Source organism: Panthera tigris, chromosome A2 (genome assembly GCF_018350195.1).
Source record: "Panthera tigris isolate Pti1 chromosome A2, P.tigris_Pti1_mat1.1, whole genome shotgun sequence".
NCBI classification, from domain to species: domain Eukaryota; kingdom Metazoa; phylum Chordata; class Mammalia; order Carnivora; family Felidae; genus Panthera; species Panthera tigris.
This window is the reverse complement of record NC_056661.1, coordinates 1,337,686-1,363,958: the sequence shown is the minus strand read 5'-3', so window position 1 is coordinate 1,363,958 and position 26,273 is coordinate 1,337,686. Positions and strand designations below refer to the sequence as shown.

Below are 26,273 nucleotides of genomic sequence, written 5' to 3'. Positions count from 1 at the left end.
GTCTTGCCGAAGCGGCTTCTTTAAGTGCCAGCTCTGCTAGACGCTCGCGTGCCGTACGAGTCACCCGCGCGGTTCCTCGCTGGTGCGTTCAGGAGTCGGGCAGCCGTCACCGCAGTGAGCTTCAGGGCACCGTGTCACCCCAGCCCCCCTCCCCAGCCCCCGACACCCACCGGCCTGCTTCCTGTGCGTGTGGATGTGCCTGCTCGGGGCGTTTCACGCCAGCGGAATCACACGGCGGGCGGCCTCTTGTGTTTGCCTGCTTTCTTGACCGTTTTAGACACTTGGGATTTTCCAACGCTGTCTGCTTCCCTTTTAGGCAAAGTATATCTCTCAGTGCATTGATGAAATCAAGCAAGAGCTGAAGCAAGACAACATTGCAGTAAAAGCCAACGCGGTCTGCAAGCTGACCTACGTAAGTACCGCGGACTGTTTGCTCAGGCGGTGCCCCCCCAACCCCGACGCCGTCAGGCAGGTTGCAGACTCCACCATCCCTCCATCCGTCCTTCTGTCCACCCGTTTATCCGTCCACCGTCCGCTTCTACCCGCCTGCCAGACATGGACACCATCAGCTCCAGGCGCCGGCCTTGGCACAAAGTTGAGGGAGGGCACGCCGCGACGACCCTGGGGCTCGGGGCATGGCGGGCCCCGCCTGGCCTGGGCCAGGCCCCCCTCTTCTGGCCCCTCTGCTGGTCAGAAGGGAGGTGGAAGGCTTGCCAGGGGCGCCTCGTCACTTCGGGGGTGTGGGGAATTTTAACCAGTACTCCTAGATGCTAGTATTTCAACCACAGGCCTTCATCCTGTGTTTGTGATTAACGTGGCCCTGTGGTTTTCAATGGGAAGGCAAGCCCGTCAGAAGGAGAAATGAAATGCCCCGGGGTGTGTGCGTGGAGAGGCCCGCCTGTTCGGGAAGCGTGTGGCGGTCCTGTAGGAGCTGAGACAGATGTTGGACGTTGGGGCTCACGCCTCGGCGTGCGAGTGAAAATCAGCGCGCCTGTCTCTTCAACAGTTACAGATGTTGGGCTATGACATCAGCTGGGCTGCCTTCAACATCATAGAAGTGATGAGCGCCTCCAAGTTCACGTTCAAGGTGAGGCGGGCGAGCTTGCTTTGAGACCTGAACCGCGTGGTGGCAGAGGGTGAGGGTGGCCGGGGGCCACGCCACGCAGAAACAGAGTGCGGGACACGAGCGGCCTATTCCAATCAAACCTCCACGCCTCAGACATCACCAGCTCACGTTTGTCACGTTATTTGTTAGCATCATCTGTGTGCTTTCCTTTTTCAACTTCGAGGAATGTCAGTGAAATGATGGGTCTGTAGGATTATGTATGTGTATCTCATTTTTAGTGTTTATTTTTGAGAGAAAGCGTGTGCACGGGGGAGGGACGGGGGCGGGGGGCAGTGGATCCGAAGCAGGCTCTGAGCTGACAGCAGCCAGCCAGATGCGGGGCTCAAACCCACGAACCGTGAGATCATGACCTCAGTTGAAGTCAGATGCTCAACTGACTGAGCCACCCTGGCGCCCTGTTTTTTGACGCCAGGAAAGATAAATGTGTAACTGTCCAAAAAACAAGAAAGCACCGACGGTCTTGCACAGAGGCCACCACTTGTCACCTGGCCCCAGGGTCTCGTGGTCCTTTCTGAGCGTTTTCCTTCACCTCGCAGGGGTCCTGCTTGTGAGGGATCTGGAGCGCTGCCTCCTCACTCGATATCATAACTCGTAAATATTCTGAAAAACGATCGGCCGTCTGTGTGGCCCAGTTGAGGGCACTCCGTAGTCTTCCTGGGGTCTCACCAGGCGGGCAGCAGAGACCATTTCCAGGTCCCCAGGGCCTCGCGCCCGCCTAAGGGTCACTGCCTGGGTCAGCCCCGCGCTCCCTCTGAAGGACACCGTCATCCTGCCCACCGGTTACTCTCGGTGAAGAAACAAAATGTTGTGTTGCCAGAATCGGGAGGCGCTCTGCACGTGTACGAGAGCATCTCGTCCGTGTGCCAGTGTGACGTAGGTGTCTGCGTCATCCTGGCAGAGGGACCCGAGTGCTAAGAAAACCCAGTGCCTGTGATGACTTACAAATTCGATGTAAAGGGAGCTCCTGGCTGCCCAGGAGGCTGTCAGGACACATGCTGGGGAGAGGACCGGGTGGTCTGGCGGACCTTATGAGAACTTGCATTTCAAAGGCCGGGTCTGGAACTCGGGAGCAGTTTCCTCCTCCTCCTCCTCCTCCTAGAATGACTTTCTGGCACCCACCCACCAGTGTTCCCGCGGCCAGCTGCAGGCTGTCACTGCCTGACCAGGGGGCTTCTTGGCACAGAGCTCGGGGGGCGGCCTGGGGGCTTCTCCCCAGGGCGCCCGGCCCCTGCCTCGTGTGTGACGCCCTGTGTCTGACTCACAGCGGATCGGCTACCTCGCTGCTTCCCAGTGCTTTCACGAGGGGACCGACGTCATCATGCTGACGACGAACCAGATCCGCAAGGTAGGCCGTCCTTGGCCCTCACCGAGTGCCCTCGAGTCACCCTGTCCCCGTAGTATCCTCCACGCTGGCTTTTCTGCTGCTCCGAACGAGCGGTGAGTCGAAAGCAGCGAGGCCCACGAGCTCTCGCTGTCGTGACCCCCTTCGCGAGCCCGTGGCTCGTGAACGTGGCCACGGCATCGGCAGGAGACGCCCAGGAGTGGTGTGGCGGGCCGTCTCCCTGCCCTCGGGCAGTGGCGAAGCTGGAGGTTGCCAGATGTCCCCCTTCCCTGCCCCGGCGGTGGGGGGGGGGGGTGGGCTCTGGGAGTTGGAGGGCTGTCTCAGGCCCCTGTCCCTCTGGGAGTGCTCCTCGGGGCTGCACGCCCTGCCTGCGGGGGCCTCCCTGCCCGGGGCCCTTTTAGTCACGCTGCGTACACATTTCCGTCGTGTGTAAGTTTTTGTGTCTTAGTCTCGAAGATCACCGAGTGGTAACTTTCTTCCTCGGCCGCAGAGCTTCGAGCATCTTTTGGGCAGTAGTGAGGGGGTGTCAGGGAGAGGCAGAGCTCACCGGCGGTGGGGTTTGCGGGCCGGACCCCGTGAGTTGCGGTCGCCCTCGCGGGGGCACCTGGTGACCCGGGCCGGGCTCCTGGCCGGGGTGTGTGTGGGCGCTTGGCGTGGGCCGGGCCACTGGTCTGAGCGCGCGAGCCCGTGGTCGTGCGGAGGTAGCGGTGGTCAGGCTGTATGGCAGAAGTGGACGCCACAGGGCCTCGAGGGGCAAGCCCGGCCGGGAGCGGCCACTGGGGGAGCCTACGGGGGGGGGGGGGGCCCTCCGGCTGCTGGACCCCCAGGCACCAGCCCGCCCGCCCGGCAAGAACGGTCTCTGGCCCAGTGCCAGGGCGCAGCCGTGCCCCCACCCACCCCTTTGTAAGGACCTCCGTTCAGACGTCTCCGCGTGGACGTGTGCTAGAGGTGGGTCGCTTGGGTCTCTGCTGTCAGCACAGAGCCCGACATGGGGCCTGATCTCACAGACCCATGAGATCACAACCTGGGCCGAAATGAAGAGTTGGACGTTGAACCGACTTAGCCCCCACGTGTGTCATTTAAATAAACCCGTGACTTCTGAAACACGGCTTCCGCAGACCGGCCCCACCCCCGTCCCCTCGGCTGGGGCTCCTCCCACTTAATGGTGATGCAGGCGTCCTCCCCAGAAACTTCTGTCTCTGAAAAGCCCCGCGTAAGTCTCACTGAAGAAGGAGCCTGGCCGTCCAGGGCTCCCCCTTGGTTCCGTCCCGTCAGCCTGGGCTGGAGTGGGTTTCCGAAGTTGGCCTCTTCAGGTTGTCCCCACAGTCTGGAAGGTCAACTCCTAAAATGCCTCTCAGTCTGTTTTTACCACGTATAGATGGTGTTTGGGGGGTTCCTTAGGAAAGCATCCCCAGGGCAGGTTTCTGGCACAGACGATGCTTCCCTGGTGTGGAGGCCGGGCCCTTCTGCGCTGTGTAACCAGAGGCCTCTGGCGGCTGCCCGCCCGAAACACGAGCCTTGGGCCGTAGGTGCCGTGCCTTTGGGCGGGGCCGGAGGAGTGGCCCCTGGTTCTGGTCTGGGGACCCCCGCCGCAGGCCTGGGGGGCGGTTAGGGCCGGCCAGATGTGGCTTCCCCTCACGTCGGGGATCACAAACAGGCGGGCAGTTCGCGAGCCAGGCACTGGTACAGGCTCGGCCCCGCCTGTGGTCACGGCCCTGGGACGCCGGGCTGTGTCTGTGCGGAGGGTGGTGCCCGCCGTGGGCCTCTGTGCCCAGCGGGGTGGGGACGGCTCTCCCACCGTCCCAGCTCTTCGGGGACAGTCCCAGAATGGGCTGCTGCTCGCTACTCCTCAGACAGGCACAGCCCCAGACTGCGGGCCGGGAGCCCGTGATGCCCGGGTGGCACCTGCCCGCTGACCCTCCTCCTTCCCTTTCCAGGACCTGAGCAGCCCCAGCCAGTACGACACTGGCGTTGCACTGACTGGCCTGTCCTGTTTTGTTACCCCAGATCTTGCCAGAGACTTGGCCAACGACATCATGACACTGGTGAGTTTGCGAGAGTACCCGACCCCCCTTGGCCTTTGCCCCGTGACGTGACTTGGTCCGTCCAGGTGCCTGGAAAATGGAGGTTAACCGTCACACCAGGGACACTCGGGCACGTGGGAGTGGGCCAGGTTCCCCCGGAAGAGACGGGGCACCGGGTTGACGTGTCCCCCACCCCCTCACCGGTGGGGCCCCAGGCTCCGGCTGTCTCCACCCTCACATCCCTTCGTCACCTTCTTTCACTAGCCCTGCCCGGGGCCTGGGGCGAGCGCCCACGTCCCCCGGCGCGTCCCTGCCACTTACCGCCTCCCTGCCTGGTGGTGGCCCGGTGGCGGGCCGTGGCGGTTGTGGCCCTGCACGTGGTTAGCGTGGTTCTTCCGGCTCCATCCCTGATGTCGTGTTTCCCTCTGGCCACAACTTGACTTCCGGTGGTTCGGTCACCTGAAGGGCCAGGACCCCACCCAGGGCTCCTCTCTAGGCTGTCAGAGCATCTTTCTAAAACGCAGATGTCCTCTTAGAAGTCGTGGTCCTCAGGGGCACCAGCCGTACACCTGAATCTTCAGCTAATTGGGAGGCCTTTTCCCATCCGGTTTTATCTGGGCAGAGCAGAAGGGCGGCTGCGTTCCGCCCCTGGACAGGTCCGTCCGTCCAGGTCAGCCTGTTTGCCGTGTGGATGGATCAGTCTCAGCCTGTGGTCTCAGACTGTGTGTGCCAGCAGCTTCTAGAACGGGGGCCGGTGTGCCTCGGCCCTGCCCCATGCAGCTGGCCCGGTCGTAACTGACTTTGCCCACACTCGCCCCCGCCCACTCGTTCACATCGTGTCCCTGGTGGCTCTCGAGAGCCGGAGCAAGAGTTCTGCCCTTCCGGCCCAGACGGTGCTGGGTCGTGGGGCTGGGAGCTCTCTCGGGGCAAGGTCCCCAGGGCCCATGTGCATCGGAGGCAGGAGGCCTTTCTGGCCAGAGCAGAGTCCCGAAAGGACAAGAGTCCGAGACGGTCACGTGTGGAGGGGACCCTGGCACCCTGCTGTGGGAACGGGCCTCGGCAGCTGGAGGCTCGTGAGGCAGAGGCTTGCTTTCCAGTTCAGGGCCCCGTCCCTCTGTCTGTCCCTCATCGGGTTCCAGCCAGTGTATGACAAGGGTCTCAGCCTCCGGAGGGCGGACATGGGGTCACAGGCACAGGGAAGCAGGTTTCAGTTCTGTCCACGACACTATCATGTGACCCCTGGGCTGGGGGCAGTGGAGCAGGTGAGCAGGCCTGGTTTGGAGGCCAGAAACCAGATGAGCTGGAGAGAGGGCTTTCCTTCGGGTGATGGAGGGGAGACTCGGGCAGATGCAGGACAGGTGAGCAGGACAGGTGAGCTGGGTGGCTGCGGGGAGGGCGACAGGGGCAGCGGGGGAGGTGAGCAGGGCCGGCGCCGGGAGAGTAGCGGTGTGGCGGGGAGGCTGACCGGACCTCTATCCCTGCAGATGTCGCACACCAAGCCGTACATTCGGAAGAAGGCTGTCCTGATCATGTACAAGGTGTTCCTGAAGTACCCCGAGTCCCTACGCCCCGCGTTCCCCCGCCTGAAGGAGAAGCTGGAGGACCCCGATCCCGGTTTGTCGATTGGCGAGGGGGTGGCTGGGGGCGCAGGGCTCCGTGGCATCTGTGAGCCCCTGGTGCAGGATGCTGCAGGGAAAGCGTTGAAGGGGCACTAGGTCCCGGTCTCGTGTCCTGGGATCTCTCCAGACAGCGCCTCCTTCCCTTCTGGCACCTGCTTCCCGCGCTCTGGCCTGGAACCCGCCATTTCTCCGAGGAGCCTGGCCCCGTTTGTGGGCCAGGTGTGGGGTTTAGGCGCCGAGCTCTGGGTGCTGGGTGTCCCCTTGCCTCTGGGCTGCCCTTTTTCCAGCCTCTCAGCAGACCCCCGCCCCGCCGTCCCCACACTGGGGAGTGCCCGCTGTCTGTTCACACCTTAGCGCTCATGACTTGATGCCGGTGTCTTGGCCCCAGTCCCCACCACGGGGCTCGTGCCTACTTGTCCTCTACAAATCCTTCCTTCGTTGAGGACTCCCCAGGCTGAGCAGTGTCAGGTGGCTTCTGTGACACAAGGCAAGTCCCAGCTTGTCTCTCGGGAGAGCCTGCCTTGTCTTCAGGAGAATCAGGCCGTGGAAAGTTTTGTTAGGAAAGTAGGAGCGAGGCGGCAGGCGTGGTGGGTGTCCTGAGCCCGGAGTTCCTTGGGACCTGCAGGGGAGCAGCCCACAGACTCAGGCGACGGGCCGTGTCTGTTGCCTTGGCCTTGGCCGCTGGGAGCCTAGCCCTGACGTGACTTCAACCCGGCCCACAGGTGATGGGCAGTGTGCCAGGCACAGAGCAGGGCTCCCTGCACTTGGGGGGACCAGCCTGAGGAGGACGCCCCTCCTCGAGAAGGCTGTACCTCCCCGTGTTGTTGAGACTCTTAACTGCTGCAAAGGGACTCCCTTGCTGATGGGACACCCCCTTATTTCACAGGGGTCCAGTCGGCCGCAGTCAACGTCATCTGTGAACTGGCCAGGCGTAACCCCAAAAACTACCTTTCCCTTGCCCCCCTGTTCTTCAAGCTGATGACCTCCTCAACCAACAACTGGGTCCTCATCAAGATTATCAAACTGGCAAGTATCCCTCCTGACCTTCCCTTCCTCCCACACAAAACGGCCCCGGCGTGTCCTAGGAGTCCCCTGGGCGTGTGGGTGCGGGTCGGAGTCCGCACGGTTCTGTTCCTGCCACGAGTGACCGCCCCCCCCCGGCTTTTGTCGTCCCTAGTTTGGTGCTCTGACCCCCTTGGAGCCAAGGTTGGGCAAGAAGCTGATCGAGCCTCTCACCAACCTGATCCACAGGTGAGCCCTCGACCCCCATGTGACCTCGTCTGCCGCACGCAGCCCCGTGCCCCCTCTGGGCCCTCGGGGGGACCCGGGGAGAGTCCTGGTGGCAAGAAGCAAACACACGCCATGGGACTTGGCTCCGGACCATGAGCTGTGCCACCGAGGCTCATGCCGGCCCTCCCGGGACACTGGGGACTGTGAATCCGTTTTGGAAACAGCACCAGTGAAAACAAAAGGAAGGAAGACCCCTAGCTCACCAGTAGGCCCTGGCCGTCTGGCTGGGTCTCTGGCCAGTTCCGGAATGTTGCAAGAGCTCCCACTCCACTCTGGGTGCCTGCGCTTGAATCACGGACGCTGAGTGGCGGATGGCACCAGAGATCTGCTCTCCAGGGGACCTGGAAGGATGGGCGGTGGGAGGAACGGGGGTTTCGTGGCCACATCAGACCTAGCGCCACGTGCCCTGCGTGAGGCCTTGGGCTCAGAGCATCTTTGGTTTTAAACGACAGGCATCTTTGCATGTGGTGCGGCTCTGTGGTCTTCAGAGGGGATTAATGGGAAGCCATGAGTCTCGTGACTATGGTGTGGACGGGCTGCTGGCCCCTGTTCTCTGGGACAGGTGGCGGCCATGCTGTCAGGTTTAGGTGACTCGGGATCAAGAGCGTCACCTCGGAGGATGTCAGAGTGGAGTAGACGCACCTGGTGCCTGCCCTTGGGTGTCACCCTGGGCCGTACTGGACGCCCCCAGGGGTAGCACTGGGGCCACGGACGTCTGTGCTGTGCCCACCTGTGTGTGGGCCCCTGAGGCGGGGCAGGGGGCCGTCCCAGGTCCGGAGAGACATTTAGGGCAGGTGGCATTCCCTCACGGACATCACAAAACGGGTTCTGGGGACATCAGAGGTCACCGCCGGCGGTTAGAAAGGGAGGCTAGTGTCCCCCGGGGACTGCCGCGGACCCAGGCGACGGGAGCGTGCGGGGCCACCAGGCCTGCCTCCGCCTCGGGCCTCCCAGTCCTCACCCTCTGCTCTTCCTCCGCCAGCACATCCGCCATGTCTCTTCTGTACGAGTGCGTGAACACCGTCATCGCAGGTGAGGGGCCCGCCCTCCCCCATCGGGACCCCCGGGGGCCACAACCGGCCGTGGGACACATGCGCCCAGGGCCCCTGCCCGCCTCTGGCCTCCAGTGCCGCGTCCTGCCGCCCTCGGCCACGCACCTCCCCTGCCAGCAAGACTCTCCTTCCTGAGTATTCTAGAGCGAGGCTCCGGCCCCGTGCCGTCCCCCGTGAACTCTCGAGCACAGAACCTACCACGGGAAGGTTTCACAGGGCGGGATCGGAAGGCGCTTCCGTGGTTTGAGTCCGGCTGTGGGCCACACAGAGTGCTGGGGGGTGCGTCTGCCCCTCCACCTGCTGTGTTTGGCAGAGCCAGAGTCGTTGCCCCCAGGCCGGCTGGCCGTGTCCTAGTTTGCCGTCTGGGTCACTTGTTCCTGGATGTAGTGGCCCATGGGTTCACCTGCTCTCTGCCTGATTATCTGGCCCAAGCTTTTGGGAAGGCAGCCTTCTGGTCCCTCCTCACAGCCCCGTGGACAGCCTGAAATTCATCACAGGAGGCTGGCCCGGGGTCCACACTTGGTGATTGGAGCTTCGTGGGCCATGGGTGTTCAGAGGCTCAGTGACACTAGTAGAAAGGGAGGGCGGGTGGGTGGGCATTGGGGCAGGCTGGCACCCAGAGGCAGCAAACGCAGAACGTGGAGAGGTTTCTCTGTGTCTGGAGGGGTCGATGGGGGAAACCGAGGTGTGGCAGGATCAGAGCTATCCTTGGTGATGGGCAGGAGATCTGGGAGGAGTAGGCCAAGGCGGGCCTGGCACGTTGCAGGGTCGTGGGTCTCAGGTGGGGGTGGAGCAGGCTCTGGAAATTTCCCTGGACGGGGGTGCCTGCCTCGGGGCTCTCTGTGTTCTTGGCCACAGAGACCCAGCGCTCAGGTTCTCACCGGGGGTCGGTCAGCAGGCGCCTCTGCCGGGCTCGGGCAGAGACCCCAGACCCCAGGAGGGGAGCAGGTCCTCGGCACAAACCTTGTGTCTGCACAGACAGCTCCGGGACACGAGCCCCCTGCCGGTGAGGGCGGCGGGAGCCCCGGAGTCAGGTTCCAAACGCGGTCTCAAGCCGGCCTGTCCTGGGAGAGTGCCAGGCGTGCCCGTGCTGTGTGGCGCCCTGACCGACGCCCCCAGAGGACGTGGGGCGAGGACTGGCGAGTCCCTGAGACAAGGTTTTCTGTTTCAGTGCTCATCTCCCTGTCCTCCGGCATGCCGAACCACAGCGCCAGCATCCAGGTACGCCCCCCCACCCCCCTATCACGACGCGTCGTGCCCTGCGCCAGGCCCTGTGTGGCGCGCGTCTATGGAGTTGACAAGGGAGCAAGGGGAACACACGTTCGTGCCCCTGGAGTGTGTACGTGGGCGGTCCCCAAACTATGTCCCTGCTGGAGCCCACAGGCCACCTTCCTGCCGCGGGGAGCAGGGCCGGGTGTCCCCCTGCCCCTCCTGGTCCCAGGAACCTGTGAGCCGGACCAGGGCGCGCGGCAGGCCTGGGGTCACAGGATTCACTGTTGTCTCAGAGGCGTGACCACTGTCGCCTTCTCCTCTGCAGCTCTGTGTCCAGAAATTGAGGATATTGATAGAAGACTCCGACCAGAACTGTGAGTTCCTCTCTGTGCCTGCACCCGGAGCCTGCGTGGCGCTGGGGCTCTCGATCCCGCACGAGCACAGGCGCTGGGACTCTTCCGCTGTGCCCCCTAGTGTGCACGGGGTGCCGCGGGCTTCGGCAGCATTTTAAAGAAGCCAATCTTTCTCCGCTTGGCCGCAGCCCCTGCCCGCTGCCCTCGTGCACCACCGTCTCAGTGTGTGACTCAGTGGTGACGGCCCCTCCCGCGTTTAGCTGGCGGAGTTTGAGACTCTGGGTCGTGTGCCCACGCGCCCGGGGAGGTGCGACCCGGGCGAGGTCCCCGAGCACCAGTTCCAGCGTGGAGCTAAGGGGGCTGCTGGGGAGACACAGTCGGGGGGTGAGAGGAGAGCTGCAGGGTGAGGCCCGGAGCCGCACTGATGTCTCCTGCCTGAGGCCTCCCCGGGACCGTCCAGAGAGGCCAGCTCCCCCGTTGGCCTTGCTCGTGCGCCTGCGTGTTCTATAGACATGCTCTATCAGGGCTTCTGGCCTGTCACGCGCCCCGGAGCCCGGACCGGAGCGTCAGGGGCTTCTGAGGGCCCGGGAGCACTGGCTCCACGTTTTCAGTCCAGATCTGTTTGCGGCAGGGGCTGCCGGACCTGTCCCGCGAAGGGCCAGACAGGGCCCCGTCGCCCCCACCGTCGTGACCACGGGCCACGTGCTCACGCGAGGCTTTTACAGAAACAGGCTCTGTTGGGACCTGGCCCGTGGAGGCCCGCGCTTCAGTGCCCTGCTTCGGCGACCCCATGTGTGGGTCGCTCAGGGGGAGACAGTGGCGCGCCGCATGCGGGAGGTCACCTGGCCTGCAGCGCCCACTGTTGAGGACACCCGGGGGCCAGCGTGCGGCCCGTCCTGGCGGCGTCCACGTCGTCGCTGTCTCCGCACAGGCCCCGAGGGCTGTGAAGGCGCGTCCGTGCTAACGGGGTCTCGCCGTCTCCGCAGTGAAATACCTGGGCCTGCTGGCCATGTCCAAGATCCTCAGGACGCACCCCAAGTCCGTGCAGGCCCACAAGGACCTCGTCCTGCAGTGTCTGGACGACAAGGACGAGTCCATCCGCCTGCGGGCCCTCGACCTCCTGTACGGAATGGTGTGTGCCCCGCCCCGGCCTGTGCTCCCCGCTCCCCGCACGCGTCCCCGGGCTCCTCCCTCACCGGCTCCTCCCCTCCCCCCAGGTGTCCAAGAAGAACCTGGTGGAGATCGTCAAAAAGCTGATGAGCCACGTGGACAAGGCCGAGGGCACGACCTACCGCGACGAGCTGCTCACCAAGATCATCGACATCTGCAGCCAGTGCAACTATCAGCACATCACCAACTTCCAGTGGTCCGTGCCCCACAGCCCCGGGGGCGGGCGCCGGCACGGGGCGCACTCCTCAAGGGCTCCCTCCTGCAGGTACATCAGCGTCCTGGTGGAGCTGACCCGGCTGGAAGGCACCCGCCACGGCCACCTCATCGCCGCGCAGATGCTGGACGTGGCCATCCGCGTGAAGGCCATCCGCAAGTTCGCCGTGTCGCAGATGTCCGCGCTGCTCGACAGCGCCCACCTGGTGGCCAGCAGCACCCAGCGCAACGGCATCTGCGAGGTGCTCTACGCGGCCGCCTGGATCTGCGGGGAGTTCTCCGAGTGAGTGCGCTCCCCAGGGAGAGGCGTGGCGGCTGCCCCGGGCCCCCTTCCTGGGCCGCTGTCTCTGGGGACGGCGCGGCAGTCAAGTGCACATTTCCGACCACGAGCCCCAGCGAGGAGCCGGTCGCGGCGTGGCCCGGGGTGATGGGGTTTCTCCCCAGTGTCCTCTCCTCCCTGCCCGTCGCAGCCGCGGAGGTTCTGTCGCTACAACGATGCTGTCGAGCTGGTTTTGTTTTCTTTTCGTTTTTTTTTTTTTTTTTTTTTTTTTTTTTGGTGCCGCTACTCCGTCATCGTCCCGTCGTTGCTGTGGCTTCTTCCCTAGAGTCCTGTCCGTCTGGCCTGGTGCCTGGGGATGGGGGAGCGCCCACGTGACCCCTGTGGCGGGGCGGCCTGCTCATCGGGCCCTTCTTGTCCGCAGGCACTTGCAGGAGCCCCAGCAGACCCTCGAGGCCATGCTGCGGCCTAAAGTCACTACCCTACCCGGCCACATCCAGGCCGTGTACGTGCAGAACGTGGTCAAGCTCTACGCGTCCATCCTGCAGCAGAAGGAGCAGGCGGTGGAGCCGGAGGCGGCCCAGGACGTCACCCAGCTCATGGTGGAGCGGCTGCCCCAGTTTGTGCAGAGCGCGGACCTGGAGGTCCAGGAGCGGGTGAGCGTTCCTCGGGGGTCTGCCTCCGGAAGAGCCTGTGTCTCTCGTTTGTGGCCGGCTTCGCCTTTCCCAGAGGGCATCTTGGGAGAAATCTGCTTTCCAGGCTCCCTCCCGGCCCCGGGGATGTGGGCGGGTTCCGGCCCCCCCCCCCCCCCCCGGCGGGGGAGGCGCCGGTTGGTCCTCCGCAGGTGGAGTGCAGCGAGAAGGGGGCAGGTCGTGAGAGAGAGAACGAGTGGGAGGTGCCGGCCTGCGAGGGAAGTATCGGAATCAAGCCGGTTGGCAGCAGGTTCCCGGGTGGGGTGGCGGGTGGCCGGGGACCGGGCCGCTTGCTGCAGGGAGACTGGTCTGGCACGTGCTGCATACAGCAGGCGGGTGGGAGGGAGCTCGGGGGGGGGGGGGGCCGTTTCTGGTGCCCCGGGGGCAGCGGAGGGCTCTCAGTTATCCAGACCTCACAGAAGCGTTCAGTGCCCCGGCCTCGAGCCCTGCGTCAGGCTGGGAGCCGCACTCGAGCCGAGTCCCGGGTCGGAGTCCGCAGAGGACGGGCAGCACGGCGGCGCCCGGTGCCTCCTAGAAGTTGCCGTTTCGGGTTGTCTGGGTCTCGGAGGACAGTGCTGTCTCTGCTTGTGACTCCGTCTTGTTTGGGGGCCAGTTTCAGTCTTTGTCTCCTGCAGACTGACCGGCGGCCAGGGCTGGTATCTTCCTCCCCGGGTGCTTCTGTGTGGCCCGTGGCTTCTCTCGGTGCCTTTGGTATATACGTACACGCGTGTATGTTTTCTTAACGTTTATTTGTTTTGAGAGAGCGCATGCGCACAGCAGAGGGGCGCAGAGAGAGAGGGGACAGAGGATGTAAAGCAGGTTCTATGTTGACAGCAGATAGCCTGATGTGGGGCTTTAACTCACCAGCCTTGAGATCAGGGCCTGAGCTGAAACCGGACACTTAACCGAGCCCACTCTTGTGCTGCTCTCGGTGCCTTCTAGACGTTCTCAGTAGGGTCAGACGAGAGGCAGCCACTCTCCTGGGCTGGGCAATGCGTTAGGGTGCTAAGTGGCCTACAGGGCCAGTCCTCCGTGACCAAACTGTGACTCCCCTGTGGTCTCCTCAGGCGTCCTGCGTCTTGCAGCTGGTCAAGCACATCCAGAAGCTTCAGGCCAAGGACGTGCCGGTAGCAGAAGAAGTGAGTGCCCTCTTTGCTGGAGAGCTGAACCCAGTGGCTCCCAAGGCACAGAAGAAGGTTCCAGTTCCTGAAGGGTGAGCGGCGCGGCCTGTCAGAGGACATGGTCCAGGATGGCAGGAAGAGCAGTGAAAGAACCACAGTGGGGTCTTGACTGGTGTCCCTGTCCCAGCTGCCGCCCCCCAGAAGTAGACGGGGCAGCCCTTGCCTACAGATACCGGGTATGATGAGCCAGCATGGGGTCCCCAGAACACGAGGAGGGTCACGAGGGGCCCCTAGACTCTCACTGGGCAGCCATGATCTCAAGTGGCGGCCTAGCTTTTGCGTCCTCGTCTCCGAGAGGACAGGAGCGTCCCTGTCTCATCTGCCCCCTGAGCGTGCGAGGCTGGCACTCGGGCTGGAGCTGCCTCGTGACCTCCCTGCATCTTATAGCCTGGACCTGGACGCTTGGATCAACGAGCCGCCCTCGGACAGCGAGTCTGAGGACGAGAAGCCCAAGGCCATCTTCCACGACGAGGAGCAGCGCCATGCCAAGCAGCGGCAGCCGGAGGCAGAGGAGGAGGAGCTGGCCCGGGTGAGCACCGGGTGCAGGGAGGCCGGGCTTCGTTCCCACTGGGGCCTCCGGGGCGGACGGCCTCGCTCAGAGCAGACCCTGGACCCTGAGCCCCCAGGTGGCTGAGCATGTTCCTGTCCTGTCCGACCTGAGCTTTGTCCCAGTACCCTCAGGGGAGCACTGAGCCAACCTGGGAGGTCTGGGTTGGGTTTTGTGCAAATGAGAAGCGTTTTCTCTTAAGGCCTGAGCTCCTCAGAGAGAGTCATAGGGCCTGGTTTGGCAGGCAGGGGGTTTCACTCGTGCTTTCTGGGTGGAGGGTTTTATTGTCTTTTATTTTAAGAAAATTTTTTTAATGGTTATCTTGGGGGTAGAGAGAGAGAGAGTGCATGTGCTCATGTGCACGAGCGTGGGAGGGCAGAGGGAAAGGGAGGCACAGACTCTGAAGCAGCTCCAGGCTCTGAGCTGTCAGCACAGAGCCCAACGTAGGGCTCGAACTCCCGGACCGTGATATCGTGAGCTGAGCCAAAGTTGGACGCTTAACCGACTGAGCCACCCAGGCCGCGCCCTTGGAAGATTTTATTTTACTTTAAAAAATGTTTTTTCTTGGGGCGCCTGGGTGGCTCAGTCGGTTAAGCGTCCGACTTCGGCTCAGGTCACGATCTCGCGGTCCGTGAGTTCGAGCCCTGCGTCGGGCTCTGGGCTGACGTCTCAGAGCCTGGCGCCTGCTTCCGATTCTTTGTCTCCCTCGCTCTCTGCCCCTCCCCCGTTCATGCTCTGTCTCTCTCTCTCTGTCTCAAAAATAAATAAACGTTAAAAAAAAAAAATGTTTTTTCTTAATGTTTATCATCTACCTGGGAGAGAGAGACCGGGACAGCGTGAGTAGGGGAGGGGCAGAAAGAGAGACATAGAATCTGAAACAGGTTCCAGGCTCTGAGCTGTCAGCACAGAGCCTGACTCGGGGCTCGAACTCATGAATTGTGAGATTGTGAGCTGAGCCAAAGTCAGATGCTCAACGCACTGAGCCCTGCAGGCGCCCCTCCGGTGGAAGGTTTTATAACATGCAGCATTCAGACAGCTCAGAAAAGTCCAGAGATACTGCATCCCCTCAGCTCCCCACCACACCATGCCTTATCGTCCTGAAACAAGGGGTCCCCTCGTGGCCTGTCCTGCTCTCCTCCTGCCCATCTGCAGGCTGAGCCTTCAGGCAGTGTGATCTGACTCCCAGCTCAGCTCTTCTTCGTGACTGAGCGACCTCGGACAGCTCACCCAACCTCTCTGAGCTCACATCCTTGAAACAGAAGGCCATCTCCACATCCCGGGGTCATTTCTGAGCTCTTGCTGTCCCCCCACTTGTTCCTGCTGCGGTCTCCCTATTGGTCAGGGGCCACCAGTAAAGTACCGGGGCGTTCCGGGCCCGCCTGGGGCCTGCAACATGGACGCAGTCCACGCCTGGAAGGGAGGGTCTGTTCCACGAGCATATTCACTGACTTGCACTTCGAATCCTGTCCCTGCAGCGTCGAGAAGCCCGGAAGCAGGAACAGGCTAACAACCCTTTCTACATCAAAAGCTCCCCATCTCCCCAAAAGGTGAGGCTGGCCCCAAGTCGTCCTTGAGAGACACTCCCCTACCCCTGAGCCCCACAGCGCCCCCATCCGCTCTCGGGAGGACACCAGGGGCCCCCAGCTCCAGGCCGGTGTTTGGTTGTCGCGGTAGGTCCACGTGGCCCAACTGCCAGGTGGGTCTGAACACCAAGACCCGGGAGCGGGTGTGGATGTGGGGTACTCCACATGACTAGAATGTTCTAGATCTTAATCCAGGTGGTGCCTGCTGCCTTCCTCCGTGTCCTCCCCCTGCTGGGCTCCCCCCGGTCGACGCGGCTCCATATGGGTGTTCCATCGCCCTCCTCTGGGGATTGCCAGGTCACCTCGTGGCTCCGCTCAACTTTCTGAGGGGCCGAGGTGGCCCACACCTGGCGTGCACCCTCACCAGCTCCTGTGATGTCTGACTTTGATTTTAGCGCACGCAGGGGGTTCGGGCTGCATTACTTTTCTAACTCGAAGTAGGTGACCCAGACAGAAAGCTGTGCCTCGGCCCTGTGCCTGTTGGTGCTGACGGACCGTTCCCCAGTCTTAGGGGGCTGTGCTCCCCAGGGTGCCCCGTCGCATTTGCAGGGGTCCCGCACACCGCCGGCTGCGTGCGTGTGTCATCCTGGGCCGTGGCCCCACCTCGGGTGTCCCCGTCTGTCCGTGCGTCCTGCCCGGTAATGCTCACTGCTTGCTTCTCCAGCGGTACCAGGACATGCCCGGAGTGGAACATATCCCCGTGGTGCAGATAGACCTCTCGGTGCCCCTGAAAGTGCCAGGCAAGTATTTGCACAGGCGGGGTGTGAGCCCCGGGAACCCATGAGCGAGGGGGTGGGGGCCCGAGTCTGGGTCCCGGATGCTGCCAAGGGCCGGCCTTACCAGCCCCGGACCTGCCCCCTCCTGCATCCTTGGCTGGAGTAGGTTCCAGATTGGAGGGTGAGTGGGGGGTACACGCCAAGGGCCCCAGCCTCTCCATGCTGGCGCCGCCTCGTTTCTCCCTGGACCCTGCCGCGCCCCCACCGCCACCCCCACCCCCGCCGCCACGCACCCGCACGTCCGCACTCGGAAAGCCTCTGCCTGCTCCCGGGCAGCCACGGTGGCAGCCCCTGTGAGCTCCCTCGCCCCCTTTTAGCGCAGACCACGGTGGGCCGTGGGCCGCTCGCCCTGCTGAGCCCCCAGGGGCCAGCCTCCCGCACGTGGCTCTCGGGGCCAGGGCGGCGCTGAGCACCGTGGGGCGCACGCCTGCAGGGATGCCCGTGTCGGACCAGTACGTGAAGCTGCAGGAGGAGAGGGAGCACCGGCAGAGGCTGGAGAAGGACAGGAGGCGGAGGAAGAAGAAGGACAAGGACAAGAGGGGCAAGCCGCGGCGCCACAGCTCGCTGCACACAGAGAGCGACGAGGACATGGCCCCGGCGCAGCGGGTGGACATCGTCACCGAGGAGATGCCTGAGGTCGGCCCGCTGGGGCCACGACAGGCGGGGAGCGGGTTCCCTCCACGGGCAGGTGTCCCGCGGGCACCACCGCCGCTCCCGGGGCCACGCTCGGGCGGGCCTTCCCGTCACTGGCGTTCTCGGGGGGCCCCTGGCATCCCGACCTCTTGCCTACGGAGTGCCCGTGGGGGCGGGGGGCTTCACAGACCCCGGGGGGCTCGGGCCGGACGGACCGGATGCGCTTTCTCTCTCCCCTCAGAACGCTCTCCCCAGCGACGAGGACGACAAAGACCCCAACGACCCTTACAGGGCCCTGGACGTCGACCTGGACAGGTAAGCACGGGGGCGGAGCCGGGCCGTCCTGTTTCCTGTGTCCCCGTCAAGTGCTCGCTGTGATGCACCCGCCTGCCCCCAGGCCCCTGGCCGACAGCGAGAGGCTGCCCGTCCAGAAACACAGAAACGCCGAGACTACCAAGTCCCCCGAAAAGGAGGACGTCCCTGTCGTGGAGAAGAAGATCAAAAAGCCCAGGAAGAAAGAGAAGAAGCACAGAGAGAAAGAGCGAGAGAAGAAGGAGAAGAGAAAGGAGGAGAAGGAGGTGGGCGCGGGCAGCCGGGTGCAGGGACCCCCGCAGCCCCCCACGCTGAACGCCACATCGCCCCACGCCGGCCCGCGTGGCCACGGCGGGGCAGGCCTGGGGGTCGTGCCGGTGCGCGGCCGTCCGGGGCCGCCCGCCGTGGCGCCGGTAGGGCGGGAGGTGCCGCCCGGTCTCCCCGCGCGCGGGTCCCCGTGGAGCCGGAGCGGCCGCGTCCGGTCAGGGCGGCGCCGCCCGTGCTCCTCTGGAGCCTGCGTTGCTGCTTCACCGAAGGCGCGTCTTCCTGTGGTTCCAGGGCGAGGACTTCGATTTTTGGCTGTCCACCACCCCACTGCCCGCCACGGCCCCGGCCCCGGCCCCGGTAAGAGCCTGGTGGCCTGTGCCGGCCCCACCCGGTCCTCCACTGGACACACGGGTGCACGTCCGGGCTGTCCGCCCCAAGGTCGCGTGGGCGCACAGACCGGCGAGGTTGGGGCCGGCCCAGCCGGTGGCTGTAGGAACGGCCCCCGTCCCAGCCTGCAGCCCCTCGGCCGGGCCGGGCCGCCTCTCCCCTCTGGCGGCCGTGCGCTTCGGTGCCGACCGGATGCCCCGTGTGCTGAGGGAGGCCGGGCCGGGATGCGGGGCTGGGGGCGCAGAGGACACCCTGTCCCGGGTGCCACTTGGCTCCTCGAGCGCTGCTGCCCGGCTTCCTGCAGGGAGAGCCTGGAGCGGACGCCGTCACCGCTGCCCCTGAGGGAGGGGGCGAGGAGCCCAGGAGAGAGGAGCGAGGCGACGACGAGGATGGAGACAATGAGCGGGACCCCGAAAAGGTGAGGGCGCGTGCCTTGGCTGCCCTCGTGGAGTGGCCGCGTGGCTGTGCAGGAGAGGGTCGTTCCCGAATCCCGCGAACGGGGGTCATGGGGGTCCTGGTGGCGGCTTCTCGCTTTTACGTCTTATTCGGTAGTAACTCACCCATGGGCAGTCGCACATTTTCACAGTCTGTGGTTCAGGGGCGTTCACCGTGTTGTGTTACCATCACCGGTGCCTAATTCCAGAACATTCCCTCTCCCCAAAAGAAACCACGTCCCCACCCGCGGTCACCCCCCACCCCCTCCCCAGCCCCGGCCCCCACGAGCCCCCTTCCTGTCCCCGGATGAACCTGTTCTGGACATTTCACACGCGCGGACTCACACCCCGCGTGGCCCCTCGTGTCTGGTCCCCTCCCTGAGTGTCGTGTGTTCGGGGTCCGTCCTCGGGCAGTGGGTGCGGACGCCTTGTTTCTGCTTGCGGCCGAGGGACGTGCGCGTGTGCGGTGGACACATGCGTGTCCGTTCACCCACTGAAGTTTTCACCTCTTGGTTGTCGTGAGTCGTGTTCCCGCGAGGGTGTGTGTGCGGGTTTTGGCGTGGACGTGTGTTCTTGTGCCTGCGCTGAGGAGCTGCCGGGCCACGTGTCCACGCGTGGGTTCTGGCTGGTCTCCCTGTGCGTTTTCACCCGTCGGCGGTGAGCCGCTAGGTCCTCGCCTGCTCCCCGTGGACCCGGGGCTTGCTGGTCTGTGCACTCTGCCGCGCGTGCTCCTTCCCTCGGCTCGCTGGCCCTGCGTCTCGGAGACGTCGTGTCGTCACGACGCGTCCGCGGGCTGCCGAGTGGCCTCGGTGCGTGTCGTGCTTCGCTGGGCGGCAGCGGCCAGAGAGCGCTGAGGGTTGAGCCTGGTCTCTCTGCTCCAGAAGGCTTCGAAGCATAAGAAGAAGAAGCACAAGAAGGAGAAGGAGGAGAGACCCAAGGACAAGAAGAAACCCAAGAAGAAGCAGCCTCCAGGTGAAGAGGCGGCAGAGCCCGTGGAGAACGGCGCGCTCGCTGACGAGCCTCTCCCGGTGAGGGGTACTTCACTCGCCCCCCGCGGGCCGGAGGCGCCCCCACGGCCCGCCGAGGCCTCGACGCAGGGACAGACCCGGGCCGAGTCTAGGAGCCGCGTCTGCGGGCCGGCGGGCAGTGGGGCCTCGGTGGGCGCGGGCGGGTGACCCCGGGGCTGTGGGATTCGGGGGGGGGGCGCTCTCGTGTGGCGGGACGTCCCCGAGGTGCAGGCGTGCGCTGCCCGGGACCCCCGGGGGCTCCCCGCACCCCGCTTCTCGTCGGTCCAGACGTTCCCACCGGAGCGCTTGGCAGCTGGCGACGGGCCCGGCCCGTGAGCCGCCGCCGCCGCCCTCGGGTTCTCGCTGGCCGAAGCTGAGCGTTTTCCTCTCTTCCTAGCCCATGTCCAGCTACTGCCTCCTGGCCGAGAACTCCTACATCAAGATGGTGAGTGCTGTGGGCATTGCCGGGGGGCTGGGGCGGCCTTGGGCTCCTTTCTCGGGGCGTGAGGAGGGACGCGGTAGGGCTCGGGGGCAGTGAGCGAGCCTTTCTAGGGAGAGAGGCGCACGTGGGTGCTTGCCGCCACGTGGGCCCGCAGGGCCGGCTGGCTGTGGGGGCCCCGAGGGCCGACGTGATGGCCAGCGGCTCTCAGAGAAAGGGCGGGAGCGGCCGGGACCACGGATGGAACCGGAGTGGTTTCCCTCGCGTGAGGGTTCGAGCACTTTCCCCTCTCGGACGCGTTGTACGTTTGCACGGCGGGGTTGCCGGCACTCCCGGGCCCCTCGTGCGGGCCCCGGAGGCTGAGGCCGGCCTTGCCCTGCAGACCTACGACATCCAGGGCAGCCTGCAGAAGGACAGCCAGGTCACCGTGTCCATCGTCCTGGAGAACCAGAGCAGCAGCTTCCTGAAGGGCATGGAGTTCAACGTGCTGGACTCGCTCAACACCAGGCTGGCCCGGCCAGAGGGCTCCTCCGTCCACGACGGCGTCCCCGTGCCTTTCCAGTTGCCCCCAGGTGCGTGGGCCGTCAGGCAGGGCATCGGGGCTCCCGCCGACCCAGGTCCTCTTAGTCCCAGGAGCCCCCTTTCCTCCTGTCACCTGCTTCCCGACCGGGGCGGGCAACGCTGACGACAGGCCCTGGGTGGGGGCAGTGCCGGACCCCAGCTGGGCAGCGCCCCGTGCCGCTCTCGGGACCCACTCCTTGTCCCCTTGTCCTCTTCCAGGCATCTCCAACGAGGCCCAGTTTGTATTCACCATTCAGAGTATCGTCATGGCCCAGAAGCTCAAGGGGACCCTGTCCTTCATTGCCAAGGTAACGGGGCTGGAGGCGGGGCCCAGAGCCCACGGCCGCGTCCCCGCTCCGCGGCCCCCTGCGCCCTCCTCACCCCGTGCCCCCGCTCCCACAGAACGATGAAGGGTCGACCCACGAGAAGCTGGACTTCAAGCTCCACTTCAGCTGTACCTCGTACTTGGTCACGACGCCCTGCTACAGGTGCGTGGTGCCCACCTCCCTCCCGCTTCCGCTCGTCGCGCAGTTAGCTGGCAGACACCCCTGGCCTAAGGCAGGAGGGCCCGGTCTGCCGTTGGCGCAGAAGGTCGGCTCTGGCGAGCGTCCGCCAGCCCGGGCCACGTGGCAGATGCACGGGCCTCGTGGCCCAGGCGGCAGACGGGTTCTCTCCTGGTGCCAGAGGCCAGAGGCCGCGATGGAGGGTCGGCAGGGCTAGACGCTTTTCGTGCCACGCTTGTTGGCGTGCAGGTGCCGTCTTCTCCCCGTGTCCTCACGCGGTCGTCCCTCTGCGTGTCTGCGTCCTGATCTCCTCTGTTTAGAAGGACGTTGGTCTTACTGGTTTAGGACCCTGTTTCCAAATACAGTCACATCCTGAGCTCCAGGGGTCGGGAGTCAACATAGGAATTTGGGGGACGCGGGTTAGCCCGTGACATCGTACAGGACCGTCAGAGACCTCGAGCCGCAGGCACACGAAGGAAGGTGTCACGCCTGGGGCTGGGGGCCCACCGGTCGTCAGCCTCCCTGTCCTGTGTTCTTCTCACAGTGACGCCTTTGCCAAGTTGCTGGAGTCTGGGGACCTGAGCATGAGCTCAATCAAAGTCGACGGCATTAGTATGTCCTTCCAGAACCTTCTAGCAAAGATCTGTTTTCATCACCATTTTTCCGGTAAGGCCTCCGACGTGGCCGGCAGATGGGGCGGCTTTACGCGTGCGCGGTCGGCCCTCTGCCCCCGGCGGGCCGGCCCGGGCCTCAGCCTGCGCCCTCTGTTACAGTGGTGGAGAGAGTGGACTCCTGCGCCTCCATGTACAGCCGCTCCATCCAGGGCCACCACGTCTGCCTCCTGCTGAAGAAGGTGAGCCCCGGCCCCCCCTCCCCTGTGCTCTCGAGGCCCCGGGGCCTCTTGGGTTTCGGCGTCTCGCTGAGCTCAGCCCGCCTGTTTCGCTGAGGGCTCGTGAGCCTCCTTCCGAGAGGAGGCCAGCCACCTGCTTCCCCGGCCCGGTCTTGGCGTCAGGCCTGGCAGCCTGCCCGTCGGAGTCGGGAGGGGCGCCCGGTCCTGGGGCGCCTCCTCACCCGGTCCTCGGGCTTTCCAGGGGAGCCGTGTGGGCCTGGGGGGCGGCCTCGGTGAAAGTTTCCATCGGGCGGTGTCGGGTCCTTTCCTCGGCGGCCGTGGGTCCTCGGTCCACGAGCTGCGTCTCGGGCCGGCCGCGGTGGCGTATGGTCCCTCCGCCCAAGTCGCCGAGTCCGCGTGGGTTGTCTTCCGTGGGTCTCTTCTGTGGCGCCCAGTGGGTCCCAGCGGTACCTTCCTTCGCTCCTGACGGTGACCGTTTGTGTCTTTTCTCGTTATCCTTGGCCGTCCTGGCGGGCGGTTTATCGTTTTTCTTGATTTTTTTCAAAGGTAAATTTAAAAGCTACCCTTTAAGGAACTTTGTTTTTTTAAGGCAATAAATAAACTTTGTTCAGCCTCGTTTTTTCCTTCCCTTTTTCTGCCTGCTTTGGGCTTATTTTCTGTTTTGCATGTTTGTTCAGGTAGGAGCTGAGGTTTTCCTTCTTTCGAGAAGAGTTTAATGCTTCGTTTACCTTGAAGCCGTGCTTTAGCTGAACGCCACGGGTGTTTAAATATTTCGTGTCTATGTCTAAACGGTTCTAACGTTTTCTGATTCCTGCTCCCAGGTCCTGTAGAGTGCACGGGTCACTTAGAAGCATGTTGTTTGGTTTCCTGTGTTCAGATGGCTTTTTGCTTCGGGTTTGTAGCGTGATGCCACCGTGGTTGGGGGACACGCCGCTTCTGATTTCGGTCCTTTGAAAGTATTGAGATTGGCGTTCTGGCCCTGGACGTGGTCATTCGTGGCTGGCAGGGGTGGCGCTCGTGGATGCGTGGAGGCAGTGAGTGTTCTGCCGGTGGAGCGGGCCCCACCGGTGGTGGTCTCGATTCTTCTGGGCCCTTGGAGTCTGTGTTGCCGGCCCGGCGGCTGCCTGAGTGGGTGGTGTGAGGTTAGTGACAGTCAGGTTGTCTGTCCCCCCTGAGCTGTCGGGTTCGCTCTGTGTGCCTGCTGTTAGGTGTGTGGACCGAGAAAGTCGTGGCGTCTTGACATGTGCACCTGTTTGTTTATCCGCGTCGACCTCCTTCTTTATCTCGGGTTGTTTTCCCTGCTGCGAAGTTCTCCGGTCTGATGTCGGACAGAAAGCCACTCTCGCTTTCTCATGACGGGTGCTGACGCGGCGTGTCTTCTTGAGTGCGTCCTTCCTGTGTTGGAAGGCGTTCTCACCGGTGGGTGCCGTCATCCCACTGACGACCCCGGGTCTCCTCCTCCGTCTGGTCTTCCCCTTCTCCCCTGCCCTCCCTCTCCTGCACGCGCCATGCCGCCCGCTCCACACCTGCCTCCAGCCGCTTCTGGGACAGGCCTGGGGGCCGCGGAGCCTCGTCCAGGGCTAGTTTTGCTGGGCGCGTTAGCTTGGCAGATCTTTGTCTCAGTGCTTTAAAATCACGCCGCTTCTGGGGTGCCTTGGTGGGCTCAGTCGGCGGAGGGTGTGGCTTGGTCTCGGGGCTCTAGAGTTGAAGCCCCACGCTCGGTATAGAGAGGACTCACTTTTTTTAATATTTATTTTTGAGAGGGAGAGACAGAGCATGAACAGGGGAAGGGCAGAGAGAGGCAAAGAGAGACACGGAATCTCTCCAGGCTCCAAGTTGTCAGCACAGAGCGTGACCAGGGGCTTGAACTTGTGAACCACGAGATCCTGGCCTGAGCCAAAGTCGGACGCTTCACCGATTGAGCCACCCAGGTGCCTCGAGAGGACTTAAAAGTAAAATCTTCCAGAAGATCGTCACACTGCCTCGTTTCACAGTCGCAGTTTCTGGACGAGAGCTGCACCCCGTTATTCTTTTCACAGAGAGGCGCCGTCTCCTCTCCGGGTTGTTCGTGGTTGTCGGCCTCCAGCAGGTCACAGCGTGTCTGGCGCGGACTTCTCTGGGTCTGTCAGGAGTGTGCTACGCCTCTTGAGTGTTTGCAAAATTCTGGAAGTTTCCCGCTGTTACTTGAGTCCTTTCTTAGCGCCGGGTTCTTCTTAGCACCGGGCCTGCCTGGCCCCGCCCTCTGCCGTGCCAGCCATTCTGCCCGTGGGCCCACCCGTGGGCCCACCCGTGGGTGTCTCGTTTTGACGACTGTGTATTCCAGGTCTGGAACGTCCGCCGGGCGTTCTCGAGATCTTGCCTGTCTTTGCTGGGATGTTCCGTCTTCCTGTTTGCTTCAACAGTGCTCCTGACTGCGTGTTGGGGGGTGTTTTTTTTTGTTGTTTGTTTTTTAATTTTTTTTTTTTTTAATGTTTATTTATTTGTGAGACAGAGAGAGACAGAGCATGAACGGGGGAGGGTCAGAGAGAGGGAGACACAGAATCTGAAACAGGCTCCAGGCTCTGAGCTGTCAGCACAGAGCCCGACGCGGGGCTCGACCTCACGGACCGTGAGATCATGACCTGAGCCGAAGTCGGCCACTTAGCCGACTGAGCCACCCAGGCGCCCCATGGGGGGTGTTTATAGTAGGGACTTACAAGCCTGTGTCCCATCGGAAGATGCCACGTCCTCCTCATCCTGGCCTGGCCGTTGGCTGCCTTTTCCACAGAGCTGAGCTGAGGTCTCCCGGGTCTCTGGGTGCTCAGTAACCGGGGCCTTGTTAATCCCGCGGGGAACACGGCATGGGCTGCAGGTGCCTGACCTTTGGTCCCAGCGCCCGTCTGTCTCTGTGACCTTTGTCCCGCTTGTCGGAGCTGCCGCACGCGGGCACCGGCCCTGGGACCAGGGGGACAGCGGCTCGCAGACACGTTTACAGGCCGCTTTCCCCAAGGCCCCCCAGCCAGAAGGTGGGCCGTTGCCCAGATTGGGGTTCTCCGGTCCCGGCCTCGGTGGCGGGGGGGGGGAGGAGGGGGGTGCTCCGGGGCACCTCCCTTGTCTGGATCCGCAAAGCACCAGCACCGAGGGAGGTGGTGACAGACACAAATGGCACATTCGGCCACGAGGCGGCCTCTGGGCGTCGCGTTCCACACCCTGCACAGGCCTGACGGCCGATTCCCCTTTTCCAGGGGGAGAAGTCCGTGTCGGTGGACGGGAAGTGCAGCGACGCGACGCTGCTGAGCAACCTGCTGGCGGAGATGAAAGCGACGCTGGCCGAGTGCTGAGCCCGGCCCCCCGCCCCCACCCCGGCCCCCGCTCGGGTCGCGAGGTGACACGCTGTACTGACACATCTTGTCGGCGTTCCTACTTTGCCTCTTCCCGTCTCTTCAGCGAGGAGCCCCGAGGCTGCCCGAGGAGCCGGCAGCGGCGCCCGGTGGACCGTGTGGGGTGGCGCGCCCTGATCCCGCGAGGCCACCCGAGTGCCCCACGGCCCCCACACTCCCTGCCTGGGGGCGCCTGCTCACCCTCCTCCCTCGCGGCCGCGGGCCAGGACACCCGGTGGCCCCGGGGCCGTGCAGGCTGCTGTCGTGTTCCCCGCGTCCCACCCACGTGTTCATGCGTTGCCACGGCTGCCACCCGGGGTGGGGTCTAGTCGGGATCCCTGACGGAGTGGGGCCTGGACCTTGTTGGTTTACATTTCTTTCCTGTCCAGTGAAATGTGTCTCGGTCGGTGGTGTTTGGCGAGTGGTGGGGACTGTTTGCGATTCTAGGTCCCTCCTGTCGCCGAATGCTCCCCAGGCTTTGTCCCACACCGTGCCCGCAGCTGCGGGGAAGGCCCGGTCCTGGGGGGGGGCCGGGGGCCCGGCCCCTGGAATGCACCTCACGGGGCGGGGCAAGGGGACCCCGGACCACCCCGTCAGAGATGATGGTCCTCAATGACGTAACTTCCTTTTGACGAACACTGTCACTTTAGCATGTAGGGTAATCTATTACAGAATCCTGTGCAGTGATTCCAGAACCTCAGAATTGTATGATGTGTTCTATAAGAATTGATTTGCTATCGACATTCCCAGATAAAGGACAGAGAGACATATCACGCTGCTGTAATGATTTTGTGTCGAGATGATCCAATAAACTTGTAACACAGACGTTTGTCTGTCGCACCTCCTGTCTGTGCCGGTGTGCACACCCGGTTACAAGAGGGACTCCGGACCATCCTCGAGCTGCCTGGGGCACCCTCGGGAGGTCACACAGCGTGCTGGGGATCCCTGTCCCCACCTGCGAGCGCGCCCTTCCCTTCGTGATGGAGGTGAGGTCATCCCCACACATGGTCCAAGCCCCAGCAGGGAGCCACGACCCCACCCATGGGAGGTCCACCAACGTCGCG

At 63.7% G+C, this 26,273-nt stretch overlaps 1 protein-coding gene across 3 annotated transcripts in view; it reads left to right on the top strand.

The window, feature by feature from the left end:
* AP3D1 (adaptor related protein complex 3 subunit delta 1) overlaps positions 1–26,034 on the top strand; it is a 37,188-nt gene extending 11,154 nt beyond the window's left edge. Inside the window, exons 2-32 of one of the 3 annotated variants that reach the window (XM_042977631.1) lie at positions 317–412; positions 1,007–1,087; positions 2,391–2,471; positions 4,406–4,513; positions 5,977–6,106; positions 6,998–7,137; positions 7,289–7,362; positions 8,384–8,433; positions 9,625–9,674; positions 9,991–10,039; positions 11,005–11,150; positions 11,236–11,384; positions 11,454–11,684; positions 12,103–12,334; positions 13,438–13,583; positions 13,939–14,080; positions 15,574–15,645; positions 16,346–16,421; positions 16,891–17,093; positions 17,332–17,405; positions 17,488–17,668; positions 17,961–18,026; positions 18,361–18,474; positions 19,372–19,518; positions 19,895–19,942; positions 20,319–20,508; positions 20,717–20,805; positions 20,900–20,985; positions 21,545–21,666; positions 21,774–21,853; positions 25,075–26,034. In XM_042977631.1, coding sequence (XP_042833565.1) covers positions 317–412; positions 1,007–1,087; positions 2,391–2,471; positions 4,406–4,513; positions 5,977–6,106; positions 6,998–7,137; positions 7,289–7,362; positions 8,384–8,433; positions 9,625–9,674; positions 9,991–10,039; positions 11,005–11,150; positions 11,236–11,384; positions 11,454–11,684; positions 12,103–12,334; positions 13,438–13,583; positions 13,939–14,080; positions 15,574–15,645; positions 16,346–16,421; positions 16,891–17,093; positions 17,332–17,405; positions 17,488–17,668; positions 17,961–18,026; positions 18,361–18,474; positions 19,372–19,518; positions 19,895–19,942; positions 20,319–20,508; positions 20,717–20,805; positions 20,900–20,985; positions 21,545–21,666; positions 21,774–21,853; positions 25,075–25,170 — 3,549 coding nt within the window. In that variant the 3' untranslated portion in view covers positions 25,171–26,034. Of the gene's footprint in view, positions 1–316; positions 413–1,006; positions 1,088–2,390; positions 2,472–4,405; positions 4,514–5,976; positions 6,107–6,997; positions 7,138–7,288; positions 7,363–8,383; positions 8,434–9,624; positions 9,675–9,990; positions 10,040–11,004; positions 11,151–11,235; positions 11,385–11,453; positions 11,685–12,102; positions 12,335–13,437; positions 13,584–13,938; positions 14,081–15,573; positions 15,646–16,345; positions 16,422–16,890; positions 17,094–17,331; positions 17,406–17,487; positions 17,669–17,960; positions 18,027–18,360; positions 18,475–19,371; positions 19,519–19,894; positions 19,943–20,318; positions 20,509–20,716; positions 20,806–20,899; positions 20,986–21,544; positions 21,667–21,773; positions 21,854–25,074 lie in introns of those variants that run through there. The other 2 variants (XM_042977629.1, XM_042977630.1) reach the window with 2 other exon arrangements.
* Positions 26,035–26,273: the final 239 nt, after the last annotated feature.